Source organism: Myxine glutinosa, chromosome 7 (genome assembly GCF_964187855.1).
Source record: "Myxine glutinosa chromosome 7, kmMyxGlut1.1, whole genome shotgun sequence".
Taxonomy (NCBI): Eukaryota; Metazoa; Chordata; class Myxini; order Myxiniformes; family Myxinidae; genus Myxine; species Myxine glutinosa.
The window spans coordinates 187,197,132-187,223,805 of NC_136267.1; the positions used below are offsets into that span (position 1 = coordinate 187,197,132).

Genomic DNA, 26,674 nt, shown 5'->3' on the forward strand with positions numbered 1-26,674 from the left:
ACAGCCACGAAATTGAAAACACATCACAGCCACAAAATTAAAAACACCTCACAGCCACGAAATTAAAAACACCTCACAGCCACGAAATTAAAAACACATCACAGCCACGAAATTAAAAACACCTCACAGCGACGAAATTAAAAACACATCACAGCCACGAAATTAAAAACACATCACAGCCACGAAATTGAAAACACCTCACAGCCACGAAATTGAAAACACATCACAGCCACAAAATTAAAAACACATCACAGCCACGAAATTACAAACACCTCACAGCCACGAAATTAAATACACATCACAGCCACGAAATTAAAAACACATCACAGCCACGAAATTGAAAACACATCACAGCCACAAAATTAAAAACACATCACAGCCACGAAATTACAAACACCTCACAGCCACGAAATTAAAAACACCTCACAGCCACGAAATTACAAACACCTCACAGCCACGAAATTAAAAACACCTCACAGCCACGAAATTAAAAACACATCACAGCCACGAAATTGAAAACACATCACAGCCACGAAATTAAAAACACCTCACAGCCACAAAATTAAAAACACCTCACAGCCACGAAATTGAAAACACATCACAGCCACAAAATTAAAAACACCTCACAGCCACGAAATTAAAAACACCTCACAGCCACGAAATTAAAAACACATCACAGCCACGAAATTAAAAACACCTCACAGCGACGAAATTAAAAACACATCACAGCCACGAAATTAAAAACACATCACAGCCACGAAATTACAAACACCTCACAGCCACGAAATTAAAAACACCTCACAGCCACGAAATTACAAACACCTCACAGCCACGAAATTAAAAACACATCACATCCACGAAATTAAAAACACCTCACAGCCACGAAATTGAAAACACCTCACAGCCACGAAAATAAAAACACCTCACAGCCACGAAATTAAAAACACCTCACAGCCACAAAATTAAAAACACATCACAGCCACGAAATTAAAAACACCTCACAGCCACGAATTTAAAAACACCTCACAGCCACGAAATTAAAAACACCTCACAGCCACGAAATTAAAAACACCTCACAGCCACGAATTTAAAAACACCTCACAGCCACGAAATTAAAAACACCTCACAGCCATGAAATTAAAAACACCTCACAGCCACTAAATTAAAAACACCTCACAGCCACTAAATTAAAAACACATCACAGCCACGAATTTAAAAACACCTCACAGCCACGAAATTGAAAACACATCACAGCCACGAAATTAAAAACACCTCAGCCACGAAATTAAAAACACCTCACAGCCACGAAATTAAAAACACCTCACAGCCACGAATTTAAAAACACCTCACAGCCACGAAATTGAAAACACATCACAGCCACAAAATTAAAAACACCTCACAGCCACGAAATTGAAAACACATCACAGCCACAAAATTAAAAACACCTCACAGCCACGAAATTGAAAACACCTCACAGCCACGAAATTAAAAACACCTCACAGCCACGAAATTAAAAACACATCACAGCCACGAAATTGAAAACACATCACAGCCACGAAATTAAAAACACCTCACAGCCACGAAATTAAAAACACATCACAGCCACGAAATTGAAAACACATCACAGCCACGAAATTAAAAACACCTCACAGCCACGAAATTGAAAACACATCACAGCCACGAAATTAAAAACACATCAGAGCCACGAAATTAAAAACACCTCACAGCCACGAAATTAAAAACACCTCACAGCCACGAAATTAAAAACACATCACAGCCACGAAATTAAAAACACCTCACAGCCACGAAATTGAAAACACATCACAGCCACAAAATTAAAAACACCTCACAGCCACGAAATTAAAAACACCTCACAGCCACGAAATTGAAAACACATCACAGCCACGAAATTAAAAACACATCACAGCCACGAAATTAAAAACACCTCACAGCGACGAAATTAAAAACACATCACATCCACGAAATTAAAAACACATCACAGCCACGAAATTACAAACACCTCACAGCCATGAAATTAAAAACACCTCACAGCCACGAAATTACAAACACCTCACAGCCACGAAATTAAAAACACATCACATCCACGAAATTAAAAACACCTCACAGCCACGAAATTGAAAACACCTCACAGCCACGAAAATAAAAACACCTCACAGCCACGAAATTAAAAACACATCACAGCCACGAAATTAAAAACACCTCACAGCCACGAAATTAAAAACACCTCACAGCCACGAAGTTAAAAACACCTCACAGCCACGAATTTAAAAACACCTCACAGCCACTAAATTAAAAACACATCACAGCCACGAAATTAAAAACACCTCACAGCCACGAAATTGAAAACACATCACAGCCACGAAATTAAAAACACATCACAGCCACGAATTTAAAAACACCTCACAGCCACTAAATTAAAAACACCTCACAGCCACTAAATTAAAAACACATCACAGCCACGAAATTAAAAACACCTCACAGCCACGAAATTGAAAACACATCACAGCCACGAAATTAAAAACACATCACAGCCACGAAATTAAAAACACCTCACAGCCACTAAATTAAAAACACCTCACAGCCACTAAATTAAAAACACATCACAGCCACGAATTTAAAAACACCTCACAGCCACGAAATTGAAAACACATCACAGCCACGAAATTAAAAACACCTCAGCCACGAAATTAAAAACACCTCACAGCCACGAAATTAAAAACACCTCACAGCCACGAATTTAAAAACACCTCACAGCCACGAAATTGAAAACACATCACAGCCACAAAATTAAAAACACCTCACAGCCACGAAATTGAAAACACATCACAGCCACAAAATTAAAAACACCTCACAGCCACGAAATTGAAAACACCTCACAGCCACGAAATTAAAAACACATCACAGCCACGAAATTAAAAACACATCACAGCCACAAAATTAAAAACACCTCACAGCCACGAAATTGAAAACACATCACAGCCACGAAATTAAAAACACATCACAGCCACGAAATTAAAAACACCTCACAGCCACGAAATTAAAAACACCTCACAGCCACGAAATTAAAAACACCTCACAGCCACGATATTAAAAACACATCACAGCCACGAAATTAAAAACACCTCACAGCCACGAAATTAAAAACACCTCACAGCCACGAAATTGAAAACACATCACAGCCACAAAATTAAAAACACCTCACAGCCACGAAATTGAAAACACATCACAGCCACAAAATTAAAAACACATCACAGCCACGAAATTGAAAACACCTCACAGCCACGAAATTGAAAACACATAGCCACGAAATTAAAAACACATCACAGCCACGAAATTAAAAACACCTCACAGCCACGAAATTGAAAACATATCACAGCCACGAAATTAAAAACACCTCACAGCCACGAAATTGAAAACACATCACAGCCACGAAATTGAAAACACATCACAGCCACGAAATTAAAAACACCTCACAGCCACGAAATTAAAAACACCTCACAGCCACGAAATTAAAAACACATCACAGCCACGAAATTAAAAACACCTCACAGCCACGAAATTAAAAACACATCACAGCCACGAAATTGAAAACACATCACAGCCACGAATTTAAAAACACCTCACAGCCACGAAATTAAAAACACATCACAGCCACGAAATTAAAAACACCTCACAGCCACGAAACTAAACACCTCACAGCCACGAAATTAAAAACACATCACAGCCACGAAATTGAAAACACATCACAGCCACGAAATTAAAAACACCTCACAGCCACGAAATTGAAAACACATCACAGCCACGAAATTAAAAACACCTCACAGCTACGAAATTGAAAACATATCACAGCCACGAAATTAAAAACACCTCACAGCCACGAAATTAAAAACACATCACAGCCACGAAATTAAAAACACCTCACAGCTACGAAATTAAAAACACCTCACAGCCACGAAATTGAAAACACCTCACAGCCACGAATTTAAAAACACCTCACAGCCACGAAATTGAAAACACATCACAGCCACGAAATTAAAAACACCTCACAGCCACGAAATTGAAAACACATCACAGCCACGAAATTAAAAACACCTCACAGCCACGAATTTAAAAACACCTCACAGCCACGAAATTGAAAACACATCACAGCCACGAAATTAAAAACACCTCACAGCCACGAAATTAAAAACACATCACAGCCACGAAATTGAAAACATATCACAGCCACGAAATTAAAAACACCTCACAGCCACGAAATTAAAAACACATCACAGCCACGAAATTAAAAACACCTCACAGCTACGAAATTAAAAACACCTCACAGCCACGAAATTAAAAACACCTCACAGCCACGAATTTAAAAACACCTCACAGCCACGAAATTGAAAACACATCACAGCCACGAAATTAAAAACACCTCACAGCCACGAAATTGAAAACACATCACAGCCACGAAATTAAAAACACCTCACAGCCACGAATTTAAAAACACCTCACAGCCACGAAATTGAAAACACATCACAGCCACGAAATTAAAAACACCTCACAGCCACGAAATTGAAAACACATCACAGCCACGAAATTAAAAACACCTCACAGCCACGAATTTAAAAACACCTCACAGCCATGAAATTAAAAACACCTCACAGCCACGAAATTGAAAACACCTCACAGCCACGAAATTAAAAACACATCACAGCCACGAAATTAAAAACACATCAGAGCCACGAAATTAAAAACACCTCACAGCCACGAAATTGAAAACACATCACAGCCACGAAATTAAAAACACCTCACAGCCACGAAATTAAAAACACCATAGCCACAAAATTAAAAACACCTCACAGCCACGAAATTGAAAACACATCACAGCCACGAAATTAAAAACACATAACAGCCACGAAATTAAAAACACATCACAGCCACGAATTTAAAAACACCTCACAGCCACGAAATTAAAAACACCTCACAGCCACGAAATTGAAAATACATCACAGCCACGAAATTAAAAACACCTCACAGCCACGAAATTAAAAACACATCACAGCCACGAAATTAAAAACACCTCATAGCCACGAAATTAAAAACACCTCACAGCCACGAAATTAAAAACACCTCACAGCCACGAAATTAAAAACACCTCACAGCCACGAAATTAAAAACACCTCACAGCCACGAAATTGAAAACACATCACAGCCATGAAATTAAAAACACCTCACAGCCACGAAATTAAAAACACATCACAGCCACGAAATTGAAAACACATCACAGCCACGAAATTAAAAACACATCACAGCCATGAAATTAAAAACACCTCACAGCCACGAAATTAAAAACACCTCACAGCCACGAAATTAAAAACACATCACAGCCACGAAATTAAAAACACCTCACAGCCACGAAATTAAAAACACATCACAGCCACGAAATTGAAAACACATCACAGCCACGAAATTAAAAACACCTCACAGCCACTAAATTAAAAACACATCACAGCCACGAAATTAAAAACACATCACAGCCACGAAATTAAAAACACCTCACAGCCACGAAATTAAAAACACCTCACAGCCACTAAATTAAAAACACATCACAGCCACGAAATTAAAAACACCTCACAGCCACGAAATTAAAAACACCTCACAGCCACGAAATTAAAAACACATCACAGCCACGAAATTGAAAACACATCACAGCCACGAAATTAAAAACACCTCACAGCCACTAAATTAAAAACACATCACAGCCACGAAATTAAAAACACCTCACAGCCACGAAATTAAAAACACCTCACAGCCACGAAATTGAAAACACATCACAGCCACGAAATTAAAAACACCTCACAGCCACGAAATTAAAAACACATCACAGCCACGAAATTGAAAACACCTCACAGCCATGAAATTAAAAACACATCACAGCCATGAAATTAAAAACACCTCACAGCCATGAAATTAAAAACACCTCACAGCCATGAAATTAAAAACACATCACAGCCATGAAATTAAAAACACCTCACAGCCACTAAATTAAAAACACATCACAGCCACGAAATTAAAAACACCTCACAGCCACGAAATTGAAAACACATCACAGCCACGAAATTAAAAACACCTCACAGCCACGAAATTGAAAACACATCACAGCCATGAAATTAAAAACACATCACAGCAACGAAATTAAAAACACCTCACAGCCACGAAATAAAAAACACCTCACAGCCACTAAATTAAAAACACATCACAGCCACGAAATGAAAAACACATCACAGCCACGAAATTAAAAACACATCACAGCCACGAAATTAAAAACACCTCACAGCCACGAAATTAAAAACACCTCACAGCCACGAAATTAAAAACACCTCACAGCCACGAAATTAAAAACACCTCACAGCCACGAAATTGAAAACACCTCACAGCCACGAAATTAAAAACACCTCACAGCCACGAAATTAAAAACACCTCACAGCCACGAAATTAAAAACACCTCACAGCCACTAAATTAAAAACACATCACAGCCACGAAATTGAAAACACCTCACAGCCACGAAATTAAAAACACCTCACAGCCACGAAATTAAAAACACCTCACAGCCACGAAATTGAAAACACCTCACAGCCACAAAATTAAAAACACCTCACAGCCACGAAATTAAAAACACCTCACAGCCACGAAATTAAAAACACCTCACAGCCACTAAATTAAAAACACATCACAGCCACGAAATTAAAAACACCTCACAGCCACGAAATTAAAAACACATCACAGCCACGAAATTAAAAACACCTCACAGCCACGAAATTAAAAACACCTCACAGCGACGAAATTAAAAACACCTCACAGCCATGAAATTAAAAACACATCACAGCAACGAAATTAAAAACACATCACAGCCACGAAATTAAAAACACCTCACAGCCACGAAATTAAAAACACATCACAGCCACGAAATTAAAAACACCTCATAGCCACGAAATTAAAAACACCTCACAGCCACGAAATTAAAAACACCTCAGCCACAAAACACGATATTAAAAACACCTCACAGCCACAAAACACGATATTAAAAACACCACAGCCACAAAACACGATATTAAAAACACCTCACAGCCACAAAACACGATATTAAAAACACCTCAGCCACAAAACACGATATTAAAAACACCTCACAGCCACAAAACTCGATATTAAAAACACCTCAGCCACAAAACACGATATTAAAAACACCTCAGCCACAAAACACGATATTAAAAACACCTCACAGCCACAAAACTCAAAATTAAAAACACCTCAGCCACAAAACACGATATTAAAAACACCTCAGCCACAAAACTCAAAATTAAAAACACCTCAGCCACAAAACACGATATTAAAAACACCTCACAGCCACAAAACACGATATTAAAAACACCTCACAGCCACAAAACACGATATTAAAAACACCTCACAGCCACAAAACACGATATTAAAAACACCTCACAGCCACAAAACTCAAAATTAAAAACACCTCAGCCACAAAACACGATATTAAAAACACCTCACAGCCACAAAACACGATATTAAAAACACCTCACAGCCACAAAACACGATATTAAAAACACCTCACAGCCACAAAACACGATATTAAAAACACCTCACAGCCACAAAACTCAAAATTAAAAACACCTCAGCCACAAAACTCAAAATTAAAAACACCTCAGCCACAAAACACGATATTAAAAACACCTCACAGCCACAAAACTCGATATTAAAAACACCTCACAGCCACAAAACACGATATTAAAAACACCTCACAGCCACAAAACTCGATATTAAAAACACCTCACAGCCACAAAACACGATATTAAAAACACCTCACAGCCACAAAACTCGATATTAAAAACACCCCACAGCCACAAAACACGATATTAAAAACACCTCACAGCCACAAAACTCGATATTAAAAACACCTCAGCCACAAAACACGATATTAAAAACACCTCAGCCACAAAACACGATATTAAAAACACCTCACAGCCACAAAACACGATATTAAAAACACCTCAGCCACAAAACACGATATTAAAAACACCTCAGCCACAAAACACGATATTAAAAACACCTCAGCCACAAAACACGATATTAAAAACACCTCACAGCCACAAAACACGATATTAAAAACACCTCAGCCACAAAACACGATATTAAAAACACCTCAGCCACAAAACACGATATTAAAAACACCTCAGCCACAAAACACGATATTAAAAACACCTCAGCCACAAAACACGATATTAAAAACACCTCACAGCCACAAAACATGATATTAAAAACACCTCAGCCACAAAACACGATATTAAAAACACCTCAGCCACAAAACACGATATTAAAAACACCTCACAGCCACAAAACACGATATTAAAAACACCTCAGCCACAAAACACGATATTAAAAACACCTCAGCCACAAAACACGATATTAAAAACACCTCAGCCACAAAACACGATATTAAAAACACCCCACAGCCACAAAACACGATATTAAAAACACCTCAGCCACAAAACACGATATTAAAAACACCTCAGCCACAAAACACGATATTAAAAACACCCCACAGCCACAAAACACGATATTAAAAACACCTCAGCCACAAAACACGATATTAAAAACACCTCAGCCACAAAACACGATATTAAAACCACCTCACAGCCACAAAACACGATATTAAAAACACCCCACAGCCACAAAACACGATATTAAAAACACCTCAGCCACAAAACACGATATTAAAAACACCTCAGCCACAAAACACGATATTAAAAACACCTCACAGCCACAAAACACGATATTAAAAACACCTCACAGCCACAAAACACGATATTAAAAACACCTCACAGCCACAAAACACGATATTAAAAACACCTCAGCCACAAAACACGATATTAAAAACACCTCAGCCACAAAACACGATATTAAAAACACCTCAGCCACAAAACACGATATTAAAAACACCTCACAGCCACAAAACACGATATTAAAAACACCTCAGCCACAAAACACGATATTAAAAACACCTCAGCCACAAAACACGATATTAAAAACACCCCACAGCCACAAAACACGATATTAAAAACACCTCAGCCACAAAACACGATATTAAAAACACCTCAGCCACAAAACACGATATTAAAAACACCTCACAGCCACAAAACACGATATTAAAAACACCTCAGCCACAAAACACGATATTAAAAACACCTCACAGCCACAAAACACGATATTAAAAACACCACAGCCACAAAACACGATATTAAAAACACCTCAGCCACAAAACACGATATTAAAAACACCTCACAGCCACAAAACACGATATTAAAAACACCTCAGCCACAAAACACGATATTAAAAACACCTCAGCCACAAAACACGATATTAAAAACACCTCAGCCACAAAACACGATATTAAAAACACCTCAGCCACAAAACACGATATTAAAAACACCTCAGCCACAAAACACGATATTAAAAACACCTCACAGCCACAAAACACGATATTAAAAACACCTCAGCCACAAAACACGATATTAAAAACACCTCAGCCACAAAACACGATATTAAAGACACCTCACAGCCACAAAACACGATATTAAAAACACCTCAGCCACAAAACACGATATTAAAAACACCTCACAGCCATAAAACACGATATTAAAAACACCTCAGCCACAAAACACGATATTAAAAACACCTCACAGCCATAAAACACGATATTAAAAACACCTCACAGCCACAAAACACAATATTAAAAACACCTCACAGCCACAAAACACGATATTAAAAACACCTCAGCCACAAAACACGATATTAAAAACACCTCAGCCACAAAACACGATATTAAAAACACCTCACAGCCACAAAACACGATATTAAAAACACCTCAGCCACAAAACACGATATTAAAAACACCTGACAGCCACAAAACACGATATTAAAAACACCTCAGCCACAAAACACGATATTAAAAACACCTCAGCCACAAAACACGATATTAAAAACACCTCAGCCACAAAACACGATATTAAAAACACCCCACAGCCACAAAACACGATATTAAAAACACCTCAGCCACAAAACACGATATTAAAAACACCTCACAGCCACAAAACTCGATATTAAAAACACCTCACAGCCACAAAACTCGATATTAAAAACACCTCAGCCACAAAACACGATATTAAAAACACCTCAGCCACAAAACACGATATTAAAAACACCTCACAGCCACAAAACACGATATTAAAAACACCTCAGCCACAAAACACGATATTAAAAACACCTCAGCCACAAAACACGATATTAAAAACACCTCAGCCACAAAACACGATATTAAAAACACCTCACAGCCACAAAACACGATATTAAAAACACCTCAGCCACAAAACACGATATTAAAAACACCTCAGCCACAAAACACGATATTAAAAACACCTCAGCCACAAAACACGATATTAAAAACACCTCAGCCACAAAACACGATATTAAAAACACCTCAGCCACAAAACACGATATTAAAAACACCTCACAGCCACAAAACACGATATTAAAAACACCTCAGCCACAAAACACGATATTAAAAACACCTCAGCCACAAAACACGATATTAAAAACACCTCACAGCCACAAAACACGATATTAAAAACACCTCAGCCACAAAACACGATATTAAAAACACCTCAGCCACAAAACACGATATTAAAAACACCTCAGCCACAAAACACGATATTAAAAACACCCCACAGCCACAAAACACGATATTAAAAACACCTCAGCCACAAAACACGATATTAAAAACACCTCAGCCACAAAACACGATATTAAAAACACCTCAGCCACAAAACACGATATTAAAAACACCTCAGCCACAAAACACGATATTAAAAACACCTCAGCCACAAAACACGATATTAAAAACACCTCACAGCCACAAAACACGGTATTAAAAACACCCCACAGCCACAAAACACGATATTAAAAACACCTCAGCCACAAAACACGATATTAAAAACACCTCAGCCACAAAACACGATATTAAAAACACCTCAGCCACAAAACACGATATTAAAAACACCTCACAGCCACAAAACACTATATTAAAAACACCTCACAGCCACAAAACACGATATTAAAAACACCTCACAGCCACAAAACACGATATTAAAAACACCTCACAGCCACAAAACACGATATTAAAAACACCTCAGCCACAAAACACGATATTAAAAACACCTCAGCCACAAAACACGATATTAAAAACACCTCAGCCACAAAACACGATATTAAAAACACCTCACAGCCACAAAACACGATATTAAAAACACCTCAGCCACAAAACACGATATTAAAAACACCTCAGCCACAAAACACGATATTAAAAACACCCCACAGCCACAAAACACGATATTAAAAACACCTCAGCCACAAAACACGATATTAAAAACACCTCAGCCACAAAACACGATATTAAAAACACCTCACAGCCACAAAACACGATATTAAAAACACCTCAGCCACAAAACACGATATTAAAAACACCTCACAGCCACAAAACACGATATTAAAAACACCTCAGCCACAAAACACGATATTAAAAACACCTCAGCCACAAAACACGATATTAAAAACACCTCAGCCACAAAACACGATATTAAAAACACCTCAGCCACAAAACACGATATTAAAAACACCTCAGCCACAAAACACGATATTAAAAACACCTCACAGCCACAAAACACGATATTAAAAACACCTCAGCCACAAAACACGATATTAAAAACACCTCACAGCCACAAAACACGATATTAAAAACACCTCACAGCCACAAAACACGATATTAAAAACACCTCAGCCACAAAACACGATATTAAAAACACCTCAGCCACAAAACACGATATTAAAAACACCTCACAGCCACAAAACACGATATTAAAAACACCTCACAGCCACAAAACACGATATTAAAAACACCTCACAGCCACAAAACACGATATTAAAAACACCTCAGCCACAAAACACGATATTAAAAACACCTCAGCCACAAAACACGATATTAAAAACACCTCACAGCCACAAAACACGATATTAAAAACACCTCAGCCACAAAACACTATATTAAAAACACCTCACAGCCACAAAACACGATATTAAAAACACCTCACAGCCACAAAACACGATATTAAAAACACCTCAGCCACAAAACACGATATTAAAAACACCTCACAGCCACAAAACACGATATTAAAAACACCTCAGCCACAAAACACGATATTAAAAACACCTCACAGCCACAAAACACGATATTAAAAACACCTCAGCCACAAAACACGATATTAAAAACACCTCACAGCCACAAAACACGATATTAAAAACACCTCACAGCCACAAAACACGATATTAAAAACACCTCACAGCCACGAAACACGATATTAAAAACACCTCACAGCCACAAAACACGATATTAAAAACACCTCACAGCCACAAAACACGATATTAAAAACACCTCACAGCCACAAAACACGATATTAAAAACACCTCACAGCCACAAAACACGATATTAAAAACACCTCACAGCCACGAAACACGATATTAAAAACACCTCACAGCCACAAAACACGATATTAAAAACACCTCATAGCCACAAAACACGATATTAAAAACACCTCACAGCCACAAAACACGATATTAAAAACACCTCACAGCCACGAAACACGATATTAAAAACACCTCACAGCCACAAAACACGATATTAAAAACACCTCACAGCCACGAAATTAAAAACACCTCACAGCCACGAAACACGATATTAAAAACACATCACAGCCACGAAATTAAAAACACGTCACAGCCACGAAATTAAAAACACGTCACAGCCACGAAATTAAAAACACCTCACAGCCACGAAATTAAAAACACGTCACAGCCACGAAATTAAAAACACATCACAGCCACGAAATTAAAAACACCTCACAGCCACGAAATTAAAAACACATCACAGCCACGAAATTAAAAACACATCACAGCCACGAAATTAAAAACACCTCACAGCCACGAAATTAAAAACACCTCACAGCCATGAAATTAAAAACACATCACAGCCACGAAATTAAAAACACATCACAGCCACGAAATTAAAAACACATCACAGCCACGAAATTAAAAACACCTCACAGCCACGAAATTAAAAACACCTCACAGCCACGAAATTAAAAACACCTCACAGCCACGAAATTAAAAACACGTCACAGCCACGAAATTAAAAACACATCACAGCCACGAAATTAAAAACACCTCACAGCCACGAAATTAAAAACACATCACAGCCACGAAATTAAAAACACCTCACAGCCACGAAATTAAAAACACATCACAGCCACGAAATTAAAAACACATCACAGCCACGAAATTAAAAACACATCACAGCCACGAAATTAAAAACACCTCACAGCCACGAAATTAAAAACACCTCACAGCCACGAAATTAAAAACACGTCACAGCCACGAAATTAAAAACACATCACAGCCACGAAATTAAAAACACATCACAGCCACGAAATTAAAAACACATCACAGCCACGAAATTAAAAACACATCACAGCCACGAAATTAAAAACACATCACAGCCACGAAATTAAAAACACCTCACAGCCACGAAATTAAAAACACCTCACAGCCACGAAATTAAAAACACCTCACAGCCACGAAATTAAAAACACGTCACAGCCACGAAATTAAAAACACGTCACAGCCACGAAATTAAAAACACCTCACAGCCACGAAATTAAAAACACATCACAGCCACGAAATTAAAAACACATCACAGCCACGAAATTAAAAACACCTCACAGCCACGAAATTAAAAACACATCACAGCCACGAAATTAAAAACACATCACAGCCACGAAATTAAAAACACCTCACAGCCACGAAATTGAAAACACATCACAGCCACGAAATTAAAAACACCTCACAGCCACGAAATTGAAAACACCTCACAGCCACGAAATTGAAAACACATCACAGCCACGATATTAAAAACACCTCACAGCCACGAAATTGAAAACACATCACAGCCACGAAATTAAAAACACCTCACAGCCACGAAATTAAAAACACATCACAGCCACGAAATTAAAAACACATCACAGCCACGAAATTAAAAACACATCACAGCCACGAAATTAAAAACACATCACAGCCACGAAATTAAAAACACATCACAGCCACGAAATTAAAAACACATCACAGCCACGAAATTAAAAACACATCACAGCCACGAAATTAAAAACACATCACAGCCACGAAATTAAAAACACATCACAGCCACGAAATTAAAAACACATCACAGCCACGAAATTAAAAACACATCACAGCCACGAAATTAAAAACACGTCACAGCCACGAAATTAAAAACACATCACAGCCACGAAATTAAAAACACCTCACAGCCACGAAATTAAAAACACATCACAGCCACGAAATTAAAAACACATCACAGCCACGAAATTAAAAACACCTCACAGCCACGAAATTAAAAACACATCACAGCCACGAAATTAAAAACACATCACAGCCACGAAATTAAAAACACCTCACAGCCACGAAATTAAAAACACCTCACAGCCACGAAATTAAAAACACGTCACAGCCACGAAATTAAAAACACATCACAGCCACGAAATTAAAAACACATCACAGCCACGAAATTAAAAACACATCACAGCCACGAAATTAAAAACACCTCACAGCCACAAAACACGATATTAAAAACACCTCACAGCCACAAAATTAAAAACACCTCACAGCCACGAAATTAAAAACACCTCACAGCCACGAATTAAAAACACCTCACAGCCACGAAATTAAAAACACATCACAGCCACGAAATTAAAAACACCTCACAGCCACGAAATTGAAAACACATCACAGCCACGAAATTAAAAACACCTCACAGCCACTAAATTAAAAACACATCACAGCCACGAAATTAAAAACACATCACAGCCACGAAATTAAAAACACCTCACAGCCACAAAATTAAAAACACATCACAGCCACGAAATTAAAAACACATCACAGCCACGAAATTAAAAACACCTCACAGCCACAAAATTAAAAACACCTCACAGCCACGAAATTGAAAACACATCACAGCCACGAAATTAAAAACACATCACAGCCACTAAATTAAAAACACATCACAGCCACGAAATTAAAAACACATCACAGCCACGAAATTAAAAACACCTCACAGCCACGAAATTAAAAACACATCACAGCCACGAAATTAAAAACACCTCACAGCCACGAAATTAAAAACACATCACAGCCACGAAATTAAAAACACCTCACAGCCACTAAATTAAAAACACATCACAGCCACGAAATTAAAAACACATCACAGCCACGAAATTAAAAACACCTCACAGCCACAAAATTAAAAACACATCACAGCCACGAAATTAAAAACACATCACAGCCACGAAATTAAAAACACCTCACAGCCACAAAATTAAAAACACCTCACAGCCACGAAATTGAAAACACATCACAGCCACGAAATTAAAAACACATCACAGCCACTAAATTAAAAACACATCACAGCCACGAAATTAAAAACACATCACAGCCACGAAATTAAAAACACATCACAGCCACGAAATTAAAAACACATCACAGCCACGAAATTAAAAACACATCACAGCCACTAAATTAAAAACACATCACAGCCACGAAATTAAAAACACATCACAGCCACGAAATTAAAAACACATCACAGCCACGAAATTAAAAACACCTCACAGCCACAAAATTAAAAACACCTCACAGCCACGAAATTAAAAACACATCACAGCCACGAAATTAAAAACACCTCACAGCCACGAAATTAAAAACACCTCACAGCCACGAAATTAAAAACACATCACAGCCACTAAATTAAAAACACATCACAGCCACGAAATTAAAAACACATCACAGCCACGAAATTAAAAACACATCACAGCCACGAAATTAAAAACACATCACAGCCATGAAATTAAAAACACATCACAGCCACAAAATTAAAAACACATCACAGCCACGAAATTAAAAACACATCACAGCCATGAAATTAAAAACACATCACAGCCACGAAATTAAAAACACATCACAGCCACGAAATTAAAAACACCTCACAGCCACGAAATTAAAAACACATCACAGCCACGAAATTAAAAACACATCACAGCCACGAAATTAAAAACACATCACAGCCACTAAATTAAAAACACATCACAGCCACGAAATTAAAAACACCTCACAGCCACGAAATTAAAAACACCTCACAGCCACGAAATTAAAAACACATCACAGCCACGAAATTAAAAACACATCACAGCCACGAAATTAAAAACACATCACAGCCATGAAATTAAAAACACATCACAGCCACGAAATTAAAAACACATCACAGCCACGAAATTAAAAACACCTCACAGCCACGAAATTAAAAACACCTCACAGCCACGAAATTAAAAACACATCACAGCCACTAAATTAAAAACACATCACAGCCACGAAATTAAAAACACATCACAGCCACGAAATTAAAAACACATCACAGCCACGAAATTAAAAACACATCACAGCCACGAAATTAAAAACACATCACAGCCACTAAATTAAAAACACATCACAGCCACGAAATTAAAAACACATCACAGCCACGAAATTAAAAACACATCACAGCCACGAAATTAAAAACACCTCACAGCCACAAAATTAAAAACACCTCACAGCCACGAAATTAAAAACACATCACAGCCACGAAATTAAAAACACCTCACAGCCACTAAATTAAAAACACATCACAGCCACGAAATTAAAAACACCTCACAGCCACGAAATTAAAAACACCTCACAGCCACTAAATTAAAAACACATCACAGCCACGAAATTAAAAACACATCACAGCCACGAAATTAAAAACACATCACAGCCACGAAATTAAAAACACCTCACAGCCACTAAATTAAAAACACATCACAGCCATGAAATTAAAAACACATCACAGCCATGAAATTAAAAACACATCACAGCCACGAAATTAAAAACACCTCACAGCCACGAAATTAAAAACACCTCACAGCCACGAAATTAAAAACACATCACAGCCATGAAATTAAAAACACATCACAGCCACGAAATTAAAAACACATCACAGCCACGAAATTAAAAACACATCACAGCCACGAAATTAAAAACACATCACAGCCACAAAACACGATATTAAAAACACCTCACAGCCACGAAATTAAAAACACCTCACAGCCACAAAACACGATATTAAAAATAGATAAATGACTGTACCCGAGTTGCCGTTTTGTCATGGTTTACACCAATCATAATTCAAACAATCATAATGCACAAATATATTTGTAATATACGTGATATCACATTTTATAAACAATTGAAGTTGAAAACTTAAGCTGGAAAAAAAAAAATTCCCCAAAAAATTACCAAAAAAAAATATATATGGAATTTCTTTTCCAGAAAAATACCCTTTGGACATACCGACGGGAGAGATATGTGCATACCAGAAGTTTGGTACGATTTCACAAAAGTTTGAGGGAGTAGTTCAGTGACAACACAGACCAACACACACCTTTTTTTTTTTCTTTTTTTTTTTGTATGCCGAATCGAGGCTCGTGAAAGAGCTAAGATATATATACTGCACAGATATATATATATACACAGTTCTAGACAGCTCTGCGCTACGGGCTATGCCATATAAATATTTATACGTTAGTCAATGATGTGGGAGATGCACTTACTTTGATGCACTCGCTTTGTGATGTTGTGATTTTGGCAACAGGACAAGATTGGCTGGCGGGACAACACTCGTCTCCTGGTGTACACCTCCGATGCTGGATTCCACTTTGCTGGCGATGGCAAGTTGGCCGGCATTGTACAGCCAAATGATGGAAAATGTCACATCGGCAGCGACCTTGAAAAATCCAGCATATCCCAGGTGCAAACGCGGTCGCTTCACCCCCAGGCAGAATTATAACAGACTCGCTCCTTCCCAGGGCACGCAATCCATTAATGGAGGCAAGGAATCTCCCTGTTGCTCGTTCTCGTTTAAATGGAACACAAAACATGGGATAAGATGAAAGATTTTGCATAAATACAGAACCTGTTGACATTTATTTTAGCAACAACGCCAGCCATATCCTTTCCTTTCAAAGGTGCATTGCACTAAATGTTACATCGATGAAAACCTTGTTGGATACCACATCATGACTTTTGCAAGATGATTATCACACAGTGCTAAAATATGCAGTAAACTGTAGCGATTACCGGTAGCATGACATAATTACCCTGCACCGGCCGATGACGCAACCGGCGAGCGGTCACGTGTCCGGACTCGCCCGGGCGTGTTGAGACTTGCCTTTACCGGGCGAACGCTTGCCTTGCATACCACGCCCCGTTGAGAGGCGTGGCTTATCTATTTGCATACCACGCCCCGCCTGATAGGCGTGGCTTTTGTGTGTTGAGTTTCTGATATATATTGCCGCCCGTTCGATGGGCTGATTGAGTGCTTTGGAGTTCGTTTGAGTGAGCTGGGAATAAATAGCTCAGAGAAACCTAATTCCTGGCGTCGTCCATTTTGTCCGATTTTATCGTGCGAGCACAGCTCCCACAATTGGTGACCCCTTTCTACGAACACGGCGATGCAGTCAGCTGTAGCTTTGAAGCTCCCGGGCTTTTGGGAATCTCACGCCGCCGTTTGGTTTGCTCAAGCGGATTCTCAATTCGCCCTGCGGAACATTACGGAGGACACGACGCGCTACCACCACGTGGTCTCCGCGCTCAACGCCTCCTCCGCTTCCCGGGTTCTGAGCTTCCCACAGCACCCGCCGGACGCCGACAAATACGGCGCGCTCAAAGACCTACTCCTCGGTGCGTTTGGACTCACGGAGACCGAACGCGCACGACAACTACTCGACCTCCCGGAGCTGGACGAGGCCCGTCCGTCCGAAAGCATTGACCACATGCTTGCTCTTCTCGTTCACCACAGCCCGGACTTCCTCTTCCACGAGCTGTTCCTCCAGCGGCTACCCGGGCAGGTACGGTTAGCTTTGGCTAATTCGCCCATCACGGACCCTCGCGCCCTGGCCAAGGAGGCCGATAAATTTTGCTCGGCCAGGCGACACGTCGGAGCGGCCGCCTGGGACCCTGGGCCGACCGAGGCAACGCCCGTGCCACGACCGGCGCCTCCACCGGCCGAGTCAGCGCCACTGGCGGCAGCGGCCGCCGCGACGCCCCGTCGACCGAACCCGACGCGACCGCTGGAGCCTCCACCAGAGCGGACCATGTGCTATTACCACGCCAGGTTCGGGCAGAAGGCCAGAACGTGCCGCCAACCGTGCACTTTCGGCGGGTCGGGTAACGACCAGGCCGGCGCTCGCTGCCTGCCATGAGCGTCGGCCATTCAGGCAGCCTTCTGTTTATCACGGACACGGAGTCCGGGCGGCGTTTTTTGTGTGACACCGGCGCTCAACTGAGCGTGATACCCGCCTCGGTGGAGGACAAACAGGCCGCGCTTTGCGGCCCCGCTTTGGTCGCCGCAAACGGTTCCTCCATCCGCACCTTCGGTTTGCGCAGCGTCGCATTCTGCTTCGGGGGCCAGCGTTTCAGGTGGGACTTCATCACGGCGAACGTGCCCATGGCCTTGCTCGGTGCAGATTTTCTTTGCGCGCATGGGCTTTTGGTCGACGTCAAAAGGCGTCGGCTCATCAATGCGGAGACCTTCAGCTCGCTCGCTTGCTCATTGAGTGGCTCCGCTCCGACCAAGCTAGCCTGCGCGCTCCCGGCCATGGACAATTTCACCCGCCGACTCGCCGAGTTTCCCGCCCTCACGCAGCCGTCGTTTTCGGCCGTCGCTGTCAAGCACGGCGTCGAACACCACATCCCGACCACAGGTCCACAGGTCTCCGCCAGGGCTCGCCACCTCGACCCGGCCAAACTCGCCGTAGCGAAGGCAGAATTCGACGCGCTGGAGCGATTGGGAATTGTGCGGCGCTCGAATAGCGCGTGGGCCTCGCCCCTGCACATCGTGCCCAAACCGGGTGGCGGATGGCGACCATGCGGCGATTACCGGCGCCTCAACGACGCCACCACCCCCGACCGGTACCCGATACCACACATACAGGACTTTTCCGCCCGTTTGGCGGGGCGGGTGATCTTCTCCAAGGTCGACCTCATTCGGGGCTACCACCAGGTACCTCTCCGGCCGGCCGACGTTCCGAAGACGGCTGTAATTACACCTTTTGGCCTCTTCGAGTTCCTCCGAATGCCATTCGGCCTTAAGAACGTGGCCCAGGCCTTCCAGCGGCTGATGGACAGTGTGCTGCGTGATCTCACCTTTCTGTTCGTCTACCTGGATGACATTCTCATCGCCAGCACTTCACGGGCGGAGCACCTCGTCCACCTGCGCATGCTTTTTGAGCGCCTCGGCCAGCACGGCCTCATCATCAACCCGGCGAAATGCCAGTTTGCCGTAACGGGCGTCGACTTCCTGGGGCAACGCATCACGAAGCGCGGGGCCGTCCCGCTGCCTACCAAGGTGGAGGCAGTCACAAGTTTCCCGCGCCCCCGCTCCATCAAGGCCCTACAAGAATTTTTGGGGATGGTAAATTTATACCACCGGTTCGTGCCTCGCGCCGCCCAACTCATGCGCCCCCTGTACGAAGCCCTCCGGGGCAAGCCGGCCAAGCATGTCGTCGCCTGGACCACAAAGATGGACGCGGCATTCACGGGCGCTAAGCTGGCCCTCGCCAACGCGACCATGCTGGCGCACCCGGTGCTCGACGCACCCATCGCCCTCACCACAGACGCTTCCGACTACGCGGTGGGCGCCGTGCATGAACAGTGGGTGAACGGAGCTTGGCAACCGCTGGCCTTCTTCAGCCGGCAGCTTCGCCCTAACGAGCACAAGTATAGCGCTTTCGACCGCGAGCTCCTCGGCCTTTACCTGGCTGTTCGCCACTTCCGCCATCTTTTTGAGGGCCGCCCGTTCACGGCGTTTGTGGACGACAAACCCCTGGTCTTCGCCATGGCCAAGGTTACGGAGCCGTGGTCGGCCCGCCAGCAGCGCCACCTCTCCACCGTGTCCGAATTTACGACGGACATCCGGCACGTCGCAGGCAAGGACAACGCTGTGGCCGATTGCCTCTCCCGGTCCGGCGTGAACGCCGTCCACCTGGGTGTGGACTTCGCCCGCATGGCGGCCGACCAGACCTCCGACCCCACGGTGCAAGCCCTCCGGACAGCGGACACAGGCCTGCGGTTGGCCGACGTCCCCTTCGAGGACACAGGCACAGTTCTCCTGTGCGACGTCTCCCTGGCCAACCTCGCCCCATCGTGCCCACCGGATGGCGGCGGCACATTTTTGACGCCCTCCACAGCCTTTCCCACCCGGGCCGGAAAGCATCACAGAAGCTCGTGGCAGCGAAATTAGTCTGGCACGGGCTCCGTAAAGACGTCCGTGACTGGGCCAATGCCTGTGTCGCCTGCCAGCGCGCGAAGGTCCACCGGCACACCCAGACCCCGTTGGCACCATTCGACGTGCCCGCGCGGCGCTTCGACCACGTCAATGTGGACCTGGTGGGATCCCTTCCCTCCTCGCGGGGCTTCACCCACCTCCTCACAATGGTGGACAGGACCACCAGGTGGCCGGAGGCCATCCCGCTGGCATCAACAACATCCGCCGAGGTGGCGCAGGCCTTCATTGGCACCTGGATTGCCCGTTTCAGCGCCCCCTCGGACATCTCCTCCGATAGAGGCCCGCAATTCACGTCCGAGCTTTGGGGTGCGGTCGCCCAGGCCTTGGGGGTCAAGCTTCGCCGCACCACGGCCGACCTCCCCCAAGCCAACGGCTTGTGCGAGCGGTTCCACCGCTCGATGAAGGCCGCTCTCAGTGCCAGCCTCCAGGACGACGGTTGGGCCGACAGGCTCCCGTGGGTCCTATTGGGCCTCCGAACGGCCCCTAAAGAGGACCTCCAGGCTTCCACCGCCAAGCTGGTCTACGGCCAGCCACTGCGCGTGCCGGGCGAATTCATCCCTGATGCCACCGGCCCCTGGTCCGCGGCTCGCCAACGCTCGGTCCTCCAGGAGGCCGCCAGGAGATTTGCCCCCGTGCCCACGTCCCACCACGGCTGCCCCCAACCCCACGTCACCCCAGCACTTCGCACTGTGGAGTACGTTTTTATCCGGCACGACGCACACCGAGGACCGCTCCGGCCGCCGTACGATGGACCTTTCCGGGTCCTGAAGAGGGACGACAAGTCGTTCACCATCAGCATGGGCGGCAAGGCAGACCGCATCTCCGTGGACCGCCTCAAGCCGGCCCATTTGGACCTCGACCAACCTCCACGGTTGGCCCTTCCTCCACGTCAGGGCCATCCCCCGTCAACCAGGCCCCCCGCCCGACCATCCACCGCCCCGCCACCTGCCACCCCCACACGATTCGTCAGGGGTCGTTTCGGCCGGGTCATCAAGACCCCCCTCAAACTGAGTCTCCCGGTGCATGTTAATTCTGGGGGGGGCGCGTGTCGCGGTTACCGGTAGCATGACACAATTACCCTGCACCGGCTGATGACGTGAGCGGTCACGTGTCCGGACTCGCCCGGGCGTGTTGAGACTTGCCTTTACCGGGCGAACGCTTGCCTTGCATACCACGCCCCGTTGAGAGGCGTGGCTTATCTATTTGCATACCACACCCCGCCTGAGAGGCGTGGCTTTTGTGTGTTGAGTTTCTGATATATATTGCCGCCCGTTCGATGGGCTGATTGAGTGCTTTGGAGTTCGTTTGAGTGAGCTGGGAATAAATATCTCAGAGAAACCTAATTCCTGGCGTCGTCCATTTTGTCCGATTTTATCGTGCGAGCACAGCTCCCACAAAACCATATTTAAATACATGTACCAATAAGGTGGCCATTAATGCAGCCCCATGCACCTTCAGCTTTCATGGCTTGTGCCACAAAATGGATAACTTTTGAAAGTTGGAAAACATTTCCAACCTTTTTTTATTGGAGTAGTGCTGGCAGACTGGATTAACAGTTTAGCTTCCGGTTTTAGAAATGCAATTACATTCCTTCACTGCTCAATTTTACATGCAGTCTCATTAGTCTTTTCCTGATATGCCTTATCAAGACTACGGATTTTTATGTTAAGAAAATAGGCCTTTTATGTTTTGAAAAGCGGAATTTTTTTTTTTTAATGTGAAAAAATCCCGAAATATTTTTTTCCCCCGTTTTATTCATTTTTTATTATTACCAAGTTTTTCAGAAATCAGTCAAAAAAAGAACAAAAAATGGTAAGCTTATTCCTGCACAACATTAAGCACTCTGGGCTAGTAAACAGGTAAAAAATGACGTTCAGGTACCTTTATTGCAACCGCATTGTTTGATAAGTAGAGGGCTAGAAGAAATTGACAAGACCCTTTTAGGAACGGTTAAAGTAGGTGTTTGAAATCATTATCTTGGTAATGTTCTCCTTGGTGAGGCGGTGTCGGCGGTCGGTGAGGACGTTTCTGTAGACGGAGAAGGACCTTTCCACGTCGACGCTGACGATGGGGCAGTACCTCAAGAGGGGGATGTCAGCAAGCTTGACTCCAGCGGGCACACCAACCTCAGATCCGTGCTGATCTCCATCCAGGATCAAAGCCACTGTCCTCAGCACACCAATGTCGGGATTGCGCTGCAGCACTGCCTTGAACTTGGTGAGCAGGATCTCCTTACGGCAGCCTCGGATCTTTTCACGCTCCTCCTTGGCCTGATCAAGGAGCTGGAAGGCCTTGGCCAGCTCCATGCCGGCCTCCTCCAGCTGCTTAAGGATCTTCGGGATGAACGACACGTGGGCATTTAAGAAGACCAACCTGAGCTTGATGTCCGCATTTCCGAACAGGTCCTTGGCACTCCGGATTGCCATCGCATCGTCATCGTTCAGCTGGTCCACAATGTCCTTGACGGCCTCGAAGTGCTCGGCGTAAAACACCGCGGCGTCGATCCACGTCCCCCACCGAGTCAGAATGGGCTCCGGGGGGAGAGAAAGATTGGGCTGCTGCTCCTTCCAAAAGACAACACGCGACGGGGCTTTGACGAACACCTTCTTCGTCGTGGCAATCAGGTCGTTGACGTCCTTGAACATTTCTCGGACTGTCTCGCAGACACGGTGGAGCGCGTGGGCAACGCAAGTCACATGCAGCAAGTCCGGGAAGAGTTCCTTCAGGGCATGGCCGGCCTTGATCATATAGGCCGCGGCGTCGCTGACGAGGACCTTGAGGCACTCCGGCTTGAAATCAGGCCAAAGATAGCGCAGCGTGTCATTGACTGCACGCACGATCTCCCCGGAGTTGGTCTTCTCCAGAAACATGCACTGGACGAGGTGGGGACGAAAGTACCCCTCCTTGGACAAGCATCCCGCGATGATGTTGGCCACATATCGACCTGCCGAATCGGTCGTCTCATCGACGGACAGCCAGATGGGCTGCTGTCCGAGGTCGGCACGGATCCCCGCCAAGGCCTCGTCGTAGCACTTGTCGAGGTAGTGCTTTCGAATCCAGCTTTCATCGGGGATCTGGAGAGTGATGTGCTTCTCCAGGAACGACCGGAGGGCAGGGTTTTCCAATTTCGACCATGGGATGCCAGCGGCCAGCATGGCCTGGCACAGCTCCTGAGCCACGACGTCGCACTTGTGCCTCTTTCCGCCACCAAAGTCCTCCATGGTGGCTTGCGTGACTGTCCTCTTCTTCTTCAAGGCCAAGTTGCTCTTGTGGCGGTCTCCTCGGACATGTTGGGCCAGCTCAGACTTCTGCTTCGCCCGGAAAGTCTTTTCACAAGCTCGACAGAAAGCCGTGTCACTCGACACGTACTTGAAGGTGGCCCCATCGCCGCCAGCGTTGAATTCCTTCAGCCACTTGTCACGAAGAGCAGCACTCATCTTGATAGGAGACTTGTTCACACTTTGTGTACACTCTCTCACTGTAGTACACCGCCTCACTGCTGTACACGCTGGGGACGCAACGCACACAAGTGGACGCAACGTTTTGTTTTTGAGATCGATCGCAGTTAAAAATTTCGATCGCAGTTACAAATTTCGATCGCAGTTAAAAATTTCGAAAAATTCCCTAATTTTTTTAGTGTTGCCAGACATTTTCGACCAAAAAGGGCATTTTATTTTATTTTTCCCGAAAAAGGGCGAAATTCTTTTTTTCTCCGAAAATAGCAAAATAATTTTTTTGCGCACAAAAAAGCTGTTTTATGTGAAAAAATATTTTTTATTTTTTCACATAAAAATCCGATGTGCACAGTTATCACACACAATTGTTTATGTGCAGTCTCCAGCTGGGGACAGTGCAGTTTGTGACTGCTCTTTCCATGTTAACTAAGAGCCTGTCGACATCATGGATTTTATGAAATACAGTGCATTCAGAAAGTATTTAGACCCCTTTGAAGAGCCGGGCTCTTGCTTGAGACGGACGAAGTGACGGGCAAGACACAAACTCGTCCGAGAAGATGTTTATTGTAAAAACCAACTCGGGAACTCTGTAAAGCCCGTTTATCGGGCTGCATATATATCACAACCAGAAAGCACAACCGAAACCGAAAGCCACGCCTCAGGCGAGGCGTGCTTTGGTGGTCACGTGACCGACAGGTGCAAAGGATTCTAACCGCACGCACGGCACGCTTTGGTGGTCACGTGACCGGCCATCCCGGCGCCGTGGTTTGCCCGCCAGTTACGTCACCGGCTGGAGCAAGGAGATTTTGTTGTTGGTCTCGCTTGGGGGACCCATGGATCGCTACACACGCCCCCCCAGAATGGACTTGATCCAGGAAGGTCAACCTGAGGGGGGTCCGGATGACCCGACCGAAATGACCCCTGGCCAGTCGCGGGGGGGGGGGGGGTCCGGTGTGGTTGCGGGTGGTCGGACGGGGGGTGCAGTGGACGGGGGGGGCGGCCGAGGGGCTGGGCAAGTCCTCGGGGGAGGCTGCCGAGGTTCCTCGCGGGCCTCCCGAGGTTGCAGTTCGCGGGTGCAGTGCCGAGGAGGCTGGAGCGGTGCACGCGAAAAGCGGGTGAGCCAACCGAGGGGCTGGTCAAGGCCTCGGGGGAGGCTGCCGAGGTTCCTCGCGGGCCTCCCGAGGATGCAGGGTCGGACAGTGGGCGGGGGCGCGGCCGAGGGGCCGGGCAAGTCCTCGGGGGAGGCTGCCAAGGTTCCTCGCGGGCCTCCCGAGGTTGCAGGTCGCGGGTGCAGTGCCGAGAAGGCTCGAGCGGTGCACGCGAAAAGCGGGTGAGCCAACCGAGGGGCTGGTCAAGGCCTCGGGGGAGGCTGCCAAGGTTCCTCGCGGGCCTCCCGAGGATGCAGGGTCGGAGAAGTAGTTGCGGTTGTAGTTGTAGGTGCACGAGGGTGACGAAGCGGCCGTGCCGCGAACGTCGGCACGCGCGAAGGTGACGAAACAGCCATTCCGCCAACGCCAGTGCGCTCGAAGGTGACGAAGCAGCCGTGCCTTCGGAGGGTCTTGGAATAGGATCGCCCCTCCGGTCGTAGAGGAGGAGCCGAGCGCGGTGCGCGAA

The 26,674-nt window shown here is 44.3% G+C and overlaps 1 protein-coding gene across 1 annotated transcript in view; it reads left to right on the plus strand.

Moving 5' to 3' along the window:
• Positions 1–26,674, plus strand: part of LOC137431900 (integrin beta-1-A) — a 240,023-nt gene that overhangs the window by 163,059 nt on the left and 50,290 nt on the right. Inside the window, exon 9 of the mRNA XM_068123734.2 lies at positions 17,913–18,068. Within this exon, the coding sequence (XP_067979835.1) occupies positions 17,913–18,068 (156 nt within the window). The remainder of the gene's footprint in view (positions 1–17,912; positions 18,069–26,674) is intronic.